We start from the raw sequence: 12,020 nt of genomic DNA on the forward strand, positions 1-12,020 counted from the left end.
GCTGTTCCATACATAGCTGGCTCGATATATGACGTAGTTTGAATCGCATTAGCGTAATTACCAGGTCGCTATAAGTATATGCTTTAAAAGATTTCCGGGACCCCGATAGACGGATTTCCAACACAAGGAAATCAGAACATACCTGAATTTAAATTGTGAGACAAGGAGGAAACTTTGTGCTCTCAAGTCTTGGCAAGGGCTGTTGTCAAAGATTGAAGTAGTTTGCAGAAAGTTTTCCTTCTGTCTAGGACGACCAGCTAAGGTATAAATTTGACTTAAATTTGGTATTTTGTCTTCACTAGGAGAGAAATACGAACAAAAATCACCAGTGGTGCCAAATTTAGCCCAGCCGAAACTCTCTTCTTGTTGCATAATTTCTTATTGGAAAAAACCCATTTTATGAGTGACAATAAATAAAATCCATGATAAATTAAATTTAAGACTAAAGTTTGTGAACAAGGAAACACTACTCCTGAAAATGACCTAGACAATTTCATCTTGCCTCGTTGATGCTTCCTAGATTGACAATTTCAAGCAGTGTCTTCAGTGTTTTCGCTAGTGTATGATGGCATCCTTACTGTGTTGGAGCAATTCTTTTTCTGGACTCATGCTTGTATTGTTCTACATGGTTGTTACGAGTAATGGTAAGTAAATATTCACCATTTATTATCTTAACGAATAGATTTACCATGTAAATAACCTCCATTTAATCAAAAGGTATACTTGAATGAGAGAAACTAGATATTCTGTAAAAATAAGGGAAAATATATTAAAAATTCCTCTTTTAAAAGTCAATACAAGTCTATACATATTACATAATACTAATCCCGATATTTTTGCGTAACGTTACTTTATACTGAGTGTGACAAAAGGAGAGAATTAATAAGTTTGAATCCTTTTGACTGTTAAAAGCTCAAAAGTCAAAGCTTGAACCAAAGTGATGTTTGCATATTGTACAATTTAAGGACGTGAAAGTCATCTTTTGAAAAGAAATATCTGAATTTTTGAGTACATTTTAACTGTTTGACAATTCGATGAATATACATTATTTATGATCGCGTAGAGCGTAGCGAGCCCACATAAGCTTGGGAGTTTTGGGCATTTAATTACGGTCAGATGAGCTTAATTTGATAACTTATTTGTGATACCGGCATAGGTCACTATATTTAAACAAAATTAAATCTTGGTTGTGGGCGAAGGGTCTCCCGCGCGGAGCGCTTAAGCATTTACGTTTCATTAAATTATTTTAGAAAGAAGACGATATTTAGTGCCGTTCTCGACTCTTAACCCTAATTGTCGGAATTTATTTGTCCGATTATGAGAGAATGCAGACGATTCGTTGTATACTGTTCTCGACTCGAATCCTTGTCTGAATTCAGTTCCCCCTTCCGCGCGAAAGCTTTGGCGTATCAATAAATATTAGGGAAAAAAGACGATTCGTTGTACCGTTCTCGACTCGTAATCCTTCTTTGAATTTAGTTTCCCCGAAAATTTTAAAACTCTGATTTCTTTAGCCGATGTTACAGGAAAGTGAAACTTCGAGAAAAACTAGTATTCTAGTTGTAGTCTCTCTCGAAGTCGTCACAGCGGATAAAGCGTCACTGTTCGTAGGGAAAAAAAACTTGTCGGCCGACCGACATTATACATCCCACCGACTTCAAACTTTTGCATTGATATATTACACGAGAATCGAGCAAGAATACCGACACAGCAACATATTTATGCGTGTCTTCCGTGCTCCCTCGACGAGACGACTCCACTGAACAACACCTCCTCTCTCAGGCTCTTACCTCCTCCTCTCTCTCCTCTCTTTCATCCCCCGATTCTTTTGTTTCGTTTTTCTCCTTTTCTTTCTTTTCTTTCTTTTCCTCCCCCTCCTCTTTTTTTTTTTCTCTTTCTTTCTTCTCTTCTCTTTCCTTTCTTTCCTTCTTTTCCTTTCTTTTCCTTTTTTTCCTTTCCTTTTCTGTTTTTCTTTTCTTTTCTTTCCCTTTCCCTCTCTATTTTCCCTTCCCCCTTTTCTCTTTTTTCCCGACGGGAAACATATTTTGAAAAGGTTACATTGGTTGCCCAAAAGGCGTAGAAGTGCAATTAATACACTTTTTGTTGTTTACAAAGCATTGAATGGTCAAGCCCCAAATTATTTGTCTACATTATTATCTTTTAAATCACATCCATGTGCACATAACTAACGAAATACACAGGACAAGCTGCGTTCTAAGGCTACCTCACACAACGACAATCTCTTGGAGATTGCGCCTTCAGTTCCACCGCTCCACAGCTTTGGAATAACCCAACACTAGACATACAAACAGACTTATCTGTTGCTATCTCAGAGTTTTTGTTGAAGACGCAATTGTTTTCTGAAAGCTTTTTAATAGATTTGTGTATTGTTTGTAAAGTATTGGTTTTAGGATTTTTGTTTTCATCACTGTGCAGTAGAGTATATTTATATAGTAGCTGTGCTTTTTATATTGTTATTATAATTGGGGCGAGCCATAATGTATGTCCGACCTACACGCTAAAGAAGTAAAGCGCAAAGTCTGCATAGCAACAGCTAAAAGGGTGAATTAAATTGCTCATTGTCGGGAAAATGAGTTTACATTTGAATACATATGGGAATATATATCGAAAATGGTTCATTCACCACGTTGACAAAACGAAAATAGACATTTGAGAGTTACAGCAAAACAAAAAAGCTCTGGGGAAAACTTGTAAATGTAGAGAAATTATTGCCAATTGGAGTATCTAGAGATAAAAGGAATATCAAATATCGATGAAATATAAATAAGTCACGTATGAGCCATTCTATTGTTGTATTTTTTGTTAGGGGGGGTGTCTTGAATATTAATGTAGTAAAGTGTTAGACATCCATTGTAGGTTAACGCATCTTTCAGTGAGCATTTCAATGAAAGATTTAGGCTAGCTTCTATGTAACTTCACATTTTTTAGCTTAGGCCCTATGGCGAAAGCTGTTTAAGATGTCTCCCCTCATTCAGGACCGGAAGTACTGTTGGTTTTCATTCTATGTTATGATATAAATTGTACTAGGGATAAATTTGTTTTAAATCAGTCTCATGAAGTTTTTATTTCATCATTCTTATCATACTTGCATGAATTACATAAATTGAGATTCAAATTTACACTCTTTGTCCTCACTGAATATTCAAATATTTCTTCCAGTTTTCTCTTTATTACCTGTAGAACGGATCCGAATTCATCCATATCTAGGCTCAGTTTGTTAATTGCTTATTTTAATATCAATGGGATTTACATTTCTCGTCATTCATGCTTGTACAGCGCATATAGAAACTTCAGTTTATTATGCGCTTTATAAATATGTTATTATTATTATTATTATTATTATTATTACATGACATATCGTCTGTTGAGAGCTGGAAGGGTGTTTTGTTGCTATGTTATGAACGTGAGTTTACGTCCTCCTGTCTCTCAACAGCAGGCGATACACGGCACCCTCTCTCACAACTCGGTTCTGAATCTGATTTGATTTTGATTTGATTAGATTTATTTATTTCTGTTTGATTTTCTTTTTCTTTTGCATTTTTACAAATATATAACAAACAAATATTGCAAATTTACACATGACAAAAGAATATATGTAGAATAAAGTAAGGCTGGGTGTTACTAATCGAGAACATCAAACAGGAGGGTTGACAAAATAAGCAAAGCTTGATAGTATGACTACCCTCAAAGGATACATAATAATACAAATATGGAGGAACAAAATATTGGTAAAAGGGGGAAAAGACAGAAAAAAGAAGAGAAAAAAAAGGGGATGCACATCAATATTCACAGGTAGTTAGATTTCAAATTGATATATAAAGATTTTAAAAAAGAAAAGAAAATGCAAATTTTAATACTAAGTGGCCAACTTGGGATACAATAGAATGAGAAGACTCGCTAGGTTCGGACAGTAAGAATGTGAAAGTAAGATCAGCCAGCTGGTTTTAAACCTGGGCCTGCGAGTCGGAGCCTTGAAATGTTTGTATAGAAGACAGTGTTTATTCAGTATCCCAAGTAGGCCACTCTTTATTCATACGTTGATTCATACCAGGTCATGGAAGGTTATAATCAACGTTTCAATGAAAGGAAGCAAAAAAAGTAAACAGTACAGAAAATTATCGAGTTTTGTAACGATGGGGTAACGAGTAGAATTTATTTTGTTGGTGGATTTAAAGATAATGAGCAATACGAAACTTTTTCACCGCTCTTTTAAAGGATAGCATTGTATTCATCGTTTTTATTCCAGGGGGTAGTGCATTCCAGGTATGAGGGCCATAATGTCTAATTGAGTTTTGAGCTAAGGCTGTTTTGGCGTTAAATAGGTGATAGTCATTGGAATGCCTGGTTGGGTAGGAATGAAAATTAAAATTATGTTGGAATAACATGACTAGTAATGGGGGAAGATTGCCGGATTTGAGCCGAAACATGAACAGAGATTTTTGCATGTAGTGTATATCACTTATTTTTAGAGTTTTTAATGTGGCAAATAAAGGGTCAGTGTGGTCGCGATATAAACCTGCATCGGTACAAACTCGAATTGCTTTTTTCTGTAACAGTAATATACGATTAGTATTAGTATCTGTGTAATGTTTTCTTTTTTAAATCCATTATTAATATAAATTTCATTATAAACTGCTCAATTTTGAAACACACATGCCCTTATAATTTATGATGTTATATACAATAATTATTAAATATTGTACTCATGAGCTTACTTTATTAGATTTGATTGTTTCTCTGACTGTGTGCATTATTTGTACAATTGTTATATATCTTTTTGTATTTGCATTTTTATTTGAAATTCAACCTCAAGTTTTGGTTGCAATAAAGAAACAATAATAATAATAATAACAAATTCTGGTTTATGTAGTCTACTGAGATGTGCATGCTATTAAATTTATCATTTATTATGTTTTTCTAGGATACATCGTAGACCTGACATTAGTGACCAATCACCCCCTCCTGGATCCTCCCGACACACGTGATCAATATATCAGCGCCTACCTGGGACAGAAAGATGCAAGCATCATAGACAATATCTCGTTTGGCCGAATTGTTCGTACATTTGATACTAAACTCCCGAACCATATCGACAACAAAAATGAAAGTCAACGTATAAGAAAGTTTATCTTCGAACAGTCTAATCAAACCTATGCAATAGGAGCATTCTACGTAGCTTTCGAATATGAAGGAACCACGCGTAATACTTCAACTGTTGTCTTGATGCATAACGGTGAGTACAAATATTGGGTACAAATCGAGAGTGTTTAAAACCAACTCCAAACCAACCGGGTCTGTAGTTGGTCTTGTATCGGTCTCGTTAGGGTTCTAGGACAATTAACCCCTGGACAATCACCCCGGCTAATTACCAACTGCACAATTACGCCCCCAAATGAAAATTACATCCGGAAAATTACCCCCCGAAGGACAACCACCCCTCAGGTGAACCACAACCAAGGACAATCAAGGACAACCAAGGACAGCCACCCCCGAGGACAATTACCTTGGACAATTACCCCCGGCCAATCGCCAACGGGACCATTACCCCCAATGACAATTACCCCCCCCCCCCCCCAAGAACAATTACCTCCTGGAATATTACCCCTAGGGCAATTACCCTCGAAGGACAACCACCCCTAAAGTAAACCACAACCAAGGACAACCACCCGAGGACAATTACCCTCTGTTCATTAAAGGGGAATTCCATCCTGATAAGAAGTTGGTTTTTACAAAAAGCAGAAACAAACAGAGAAACAGGTTAGTAATACTTTGAGCAAAATCCAATTAGAAATAGGAAAGTTAAGAATATTTGAAATTGTCATCCGTGAAACATATTTGCAAAAATTAGGTCATATTTCTCTTAAATGAAAGGAGTGGTGGAGGAAGTGATTTTATAAGAGGTAAATAAAAATTATCACAATGTCTAGTTGTCTAAATTTTTCAGGGGGCAATTATTATCGGGGGTTGTTGTCCTTGGGGTGGGGGGGTACTTCTTCCGGGGATTAAAGTGGTGTAGTTGTTCGTATACGGTCTCGTTGGTGTGACTGATGTATAATGATTGTACCTTACTTCCGTTTCTTGGAAAATATAACAGCATGCACAGCCATATGGCACCCACCATTTTGTGTTGAATTTTTGTAGATGGTAAACTCAGGGACCATATTATTGACCTCTGGACGTTCCTTAATAATTTAAGGGAGGAAAAACATACAAATAGCTCCATTCTAGAAGGAAAACATATTCCCCCTAACTGAGATTAATTTTAAGAAGATCTTTGAACTTTTAAAAATGAAATGAGGGTAATAGCAATATTATGTATTCACACTGTCCTGTTTCTTGTAATTTGTAAGGAAAAATATCTACTTGATATTGTAGGAGGACACTGAAAAATAAATCAACGGATCGAAAAAACATTTTCACAATTGTGGAAGTGATAGAGCACTGATTAAACGCCGAAAATTTGGACACGACATGCATTTTTGAGCATTTTTTAAAACTCATTTCCTGACCTGATGTAATATAACAATATTGTTTACCTTGTCTTCAGGTAGCCTCGTCAATTTTAATATCGTTCTTCCCAAGGGCCTGCAATCATATTTCTTTATTATTATTAGTATTATTATTATTATTATTATTATTATTATTATTATTATTATTATTATTATTATTATTATTATTTATTTCAACCGGGTACCCATTTAGTTCATTGTGGGGAGAGTGGCTAATGTAGGTTAATGTCTTGACAAACGAAAGTCTTGCCGTCACAGGGATTCGAATCTGTACCATGTACTTCAGTTACTTTACTACTAAACCATGACACCTTCAATATAATGATTGACTCAGATAATGGTCAAAATATATCTTGTAAGCCTGTACATACATTCAAAAGAATACCCCATTTTGATTTTTGAATTTGATGATTTATATACGCCTACTTCCAGTCCTAAAAATCAAGCGTAAATGTGCTTATGATTGGAAAAAAAAGAACACCATTCATGTCCTTACAAACTGGTACGCCTATACAGATTATACAGTCTATACAATATATCACTTTTACAGAACAAATTTTTCCCCAAAGCTGCTTCTGCACTGCATGAACATTGTTTTTCTTGCATATAATAAACCATTTACTTTGCAGCAACAATCCTGCCTGAACAGACAACATTGACTGTCCATGTCGGAGAAACTGTTACAATCGCTGTTGTCACCAACGTAACGGAAGATGACCTCCGGTGGCGGTTTAATGATGATATGAGGATACCTGACAGTAGTAGAAAGCAGAGCCTAACTTTGGAGAACGTGCAGCTAAACCAAGCTGGGGTATATAAGTGTTTTACTGGAAGACGATGGGATGCAGAAAATGCAATATTCCTTCTTCATGTCGTCAGTAAGTTGACAGCTCACTATCCGTACATGTATCTTACCCTAGATATTATCTTATTCTGAAGCACTTTTAATTTCGTTGAACTCGCGACAAAAGTACTTATAATTCTACATTATTGTTTCAGCGAAATATCAGTGAAATTAATGCGAAAGGCCCTCCAAAATGAATCTAAAATCTGTGGATTTCAGCGTATTTTCACGGCTGTTCCCATACTAACATGACATTTTTGTTTGTTATAGATTTGTTTTCCTTTTTTTGTAATCGTGCGAGGAGTGACCACTTTTTCAAAATGGTAGATTAACATTTTGAAAATGCTGGATCCAACATTATGAACCTTACATTTTGAAAGAGTAGTCACTCCTCGGCCCTTTAAAATGGTGATTTAACCTTTCAGTTTTAAGAGATGCATGTCGATACATATTGACATAAAGGTTATCTTACTTCTGATATTGTTTGATGCTGGATTTGTATCCACTTTGAAATACTAAAACTGTTTACTTCAAACAGGATGCCCAGCTCATCGTTGGGGATCTGAATGTGAACATACCTGTACTGAGTGTCTCAATGGAGGCAAGTGCGATGCAGACTCAGGAGAGTGTGTATGTCCTCCTGGTTTCAACGGGACAACATGTAAACACGGTAGGTTTCTACACTTTATTGGGTCCTCTGCGCCTTTAGTTAATACACCCCCCCCCCCTTTTTTTTTAAATATTTCTTTTTGCATGTTTTGGATTAAGCTCAATATTTTGTTGATGTGAATAAATACAATGATTTCATGTAAATTACATGCTTGAAATAAAGTTCAATCTGCAATACTCTATAATGTACGTAATGCGTATAGTGATAAAATTGACAAAGCTTTCATTAATAAAATTCAATCGATGAAACCCTGGTATAAGGAAACAGCATTATTTCGTTGGCATTTTCGTACATTTTGATCGTTCAGTACCTAAAACTCTTTTCAATATAGTTATCACGCGAATCAAAATCAACTCAATGTCGATACCGTATTACTAATCTATTGCGTAAGCTCGTTTGAATCGCTATTATGAAGGCAATTGTATCCTTATCCCTTTATTGTCACTTTATCCAAAGTCCTGGGCAGCAACCGGTTCGGGCAGGATGGCAGCTTTTCTTGTGATTCCTCAGGAGATGATCACAATCCAGGGTGTCGGGGTAAACTCTTCTGCCTACCAGACCCCTTTGGATGCACATGTGCAGCAGGATTCATGGGAATCAATTGTACAACAGGTAATTTGAGTCATGTAAATCAAATTCTGGAATCATTCATAAGCGAATATTTTAACTACGAGAGACCTCCAAAATACATCATCTTAAAAGAAAAATGTATAAAACATATTCGTTTAAAAACGGATTACTCATACATTTGCATGTTATTTTATATTTCAACAGTTCTTCACGTGTCTATTCCGGCAGATGAATTTATTTTTCATGAAAGAGGTTTTTAATCTTCAACGCTTGGCATATTTTATATTCTCTTGCGTAAATGAAGGTAACGAGAAAAGAGATGAAAGATAACAAATCAACCTTGACGCAGCTTTAATTATTAGCCCCGGCAAAAACTGAATACGAAAGACATGAGTGACGAAGAAGGTATATTTATATTTGTAGTGATGAAAGGGTTAAACCATACGATTCTCGAGCCTGAAAAAGTATGTCCCATGTGTGACCTTTCATCTCATATGATAAGAAGAAGTATTTGTCGACATAGAAATGCTTTTCAAATGACAATTAGTGTTCTTCATGACATTTCAGCACGGTTCAATTTGTTCCGCTTTTAATTTTTGGATACCTGAACTTAAAATAAGCACAAGTATATCCTGAACAATGTAATTCAATAGTAATGTTATGTGTGTATCAAGGAGCATGGTTACATATAACCATGAACTAGATACCTCTTTGAGGTGGACAGAGATTCCACAATGGGATATACTCTGCCATTCGAAACATGAGATTTGTTATCTTTTAACGAGTGGTGCTTGGGTTGAAAGTGAAAGTGTTTTAGTTTTTATTATTCTGTCATCATGAAACTGAAAACAAATATTTATATTCTTTTCCAAGGGATATTAATTCCTTTATCCGTGTTTTGAAAAGCGAAAATAAAATGACGTTTTATCGTATAGTCAAAATGGTTGTACCTGTCTTCTATAAATAAGGAAGAGCTGGAAAGCCATGGACTCTTTTCCGTAGAAAGATTTTGAAGTAGCCATTAATGTGCAAGCACGTAGCCCTTTAAAAATGTGCTCGATAAGAAGGAACGAAAACTGAATTGATAATTTTCCACATTATAAACGATGACGCTTCCTCATCCAACTTTCTGGCAAGGAGCCACAAAAATCTGTTCAACATAAGCATTTTCCTAGCCAAGTTCTGTAAAGGCACAATGTTGCATTACTAAAACAACATACATGTACAAAAGTTCTTTGCTTTAAAACCCATGTACTATAAACTTTATTGATTCTATTTAAATCCTTCAAAGCGGCCCCATTTCAATTATATAGGTATTTTTAAAAAAGCCTATTCTACAATAACAAGTAGAAACTTGCATATCAAAAATATTTAGGTACTTTATTCGAAACTGTACCGAATTTAAGAGTTTATTTAAAAATGATTGAAATCGATCTTTCTATAATTATCACTACATATATCGAACTATCAAAGACGTTCTAATGCGCTTGTGGGTGGGAGCGTATCGAGAAAAAAATACCCCGAACCAGCTGATACAAATCTACCAAGAATTCAAAACGCACCCTAGATACCTCATTGACTCATTTATTTCGGATTTGTTTGAATTCATTCTCGAAATTTGATATGAAGGCAACAATTGCATTAATGTAGGATTGGGTTCTTGGTCCTGCTCCTCAATGTGAAATTGTGATGATTAAAAAGCGCATTAGGCCTACTTTATAATGTTGTTCGTTGTCTTGTATTACTTTATCATTTCCTATGACTTTTTTAAAGAATGTAACCCAGGGACGTATGGAGCAAATTGTTTGCAAGAGTGCCACTGCTCTCCAAGTAACATCTGTACCAAGGATACAGGAGAATGCATTGACGGGACTGCGTGTCAAGAAGGCTGGACTGGTGTCAACTGCCAAGGTGATTTTTATTTTTTCCAAATTCTCAGTTTTCATAGTAATTTTTTTTTAAATTTTGATTTATTTAATATACAATATTATCACAGAATAAACATATCACAATTGACGAGCCAACATTCATTTATTGCGCTTGTCAAAGCAAGAGGTAAAGACACATAAACGCATTTTTGGATTAAACAGATTATTAGTTTAAGCTTATTTGTGGCTAGATTTGCAGTTAGTTATCGTTTGAAACGCATTCCCTGCTTTTGTCTAGTATGCTGAGTTGAACAATACAATTAGTTCTCCTATCTAGTATTAAGATTAAGATTTCCGCACATTAATTGCTAGACGAACTGCAAGTACTTCTATGATATTCTCAAGTACGGGCTCTCCAGTTAAAAACTATATTTTAAAAGCATCATATTTTGAACACTTATTGTTTTTTCCCATAGTGGTCAATTTGAACCCTGCCGTGTGTCGGCAAGATGTGTTAATTGGATGATAGGACGAGTGTATTTGTATACAATGCCTAATAGTTTCCTTCTTTATTATCGGTTTACTTTTCTTTACAGTTCGAAGTTCCCCCATTCGGGACGTTGACGGTGATACACGTAAGCTATTAAACATGGGATCATATATTAACATAAGAATAAAGGCGTGCTAAGATATGAAACAGAAAACATCAGCGCCTTGTTGTTTGTTTTATATAACGTGTAAATGAATCTCGTTTGAGAGAAACAAATATTATTAATAATACAAATAATATATATTTGTAAATACTACTTCTAATACTACTACGACTACTACTTCCCCTACTGATATTACTGATAGTGATAGTAAAACTAATAGTAAAACTAATAGGCATTTGTACTGCGCCATCTATCTATAACTTCTATTCTGAGGCGCCCTTCTATCAAACATCCGAACTTTCCCAACCTCACGTAAGGCATGTCAAGATGGTCCTGTAATATATGCTCCAGTCTACGAACTCAACGTCGCATCAGTTTCCACAGATGTCTCCAGAAACCTTTCAAACTTGAAATATTACGCATCTTATAACAGTGGCGGATCCAGCCGGCGGGAAGAGGGGGGGGGCCTAATCCGTGAGAAAATATTAGTTGCGACTCAGCCGTCGGTGAATAAGCGGGGGGGGGGGGGGTTAGGAGGCACTTTTTTTGGTCTAATTTTTCAGAAAATATTTTGCGCCGACTCAGTCAGCCGTGAATAAGCGGGGAGGGGGGGGGGGGGGGGGGGGGGGTGAGACCACTATTTTTTTTTTTTGGACCTAATTCGTGAGATTTTTTTTTTAAATTCTTTTTTTTGTTGTTGACCCGTCAGCCCCCCCCCCCCACCCGTGGATCCACGCCTGCAGAGGATCCAGCCGGCGTCAAGGGGGGGGGGTTAGCCAAATCTTAATACGAACTCAACGTCACATCAGTTTCCACAGATGTCTCCAGAAACCTTTCAAACTTGAAATATTACGCATCTTATAACAGTGGCGGATCCAGCCGGCG

The 12,020-nt window shown here is 36.1% G+C and overlaps 1 protein-coding gene across 1 annotated transcript; it reads left to right on the forward strand.

The window, feature by feature from the left end:
- The first annotated feature begins 174 nt into the window (after nucleotides 1–174).
- Nucleotides 175–10,771, forward strand: LOC115924992. The gene is made up of 6 exons (XM_030988093.1): nucleotides 175–644; nucleotides 4,943–5,254; nucleotides 7,160–7,408; nucleotides 7,913–8,044; nucleotides 8,501–8,656; nucleotides 10,388–10,771. The coding sequence occupies exons 3-6, from the start codon at nucleotides 7,373–7,375 to the stop codon at nucleotides 10,574–10,576; spliced, it is 513 nt and encodes a 170-aa protein (XP_030843953.1). The 5' UTR covers nucleotides 175–644; nucleotides 4,943–5,254; nucleotides 7,160–7,372; the 3' UTR covers nucleotides 10,577–10,771.
- The last annotated feature ends 1,249 nt before the right edge of the window (nucleotides 10,772–12,020 follow it).

This window comes from Strongylocentrotus purpuratus, unplaced genomic scaffold (genome assembly GCF_000002235.5).
Source record: "Strongylocentrotus purpuratus isolate Spur 01 unplaced genomic scaffold, Spur_5.0 spur5_contig_840, whole genome shotgun sequence".
NCBI classification, from domain to species: Eukaryota; Metazoa; Echinodermata; class Echinoidea; order Camarodonta; family Strongylocentrotidae; genus Strongylocentrotus; species Strongylocentrotus purpuratus.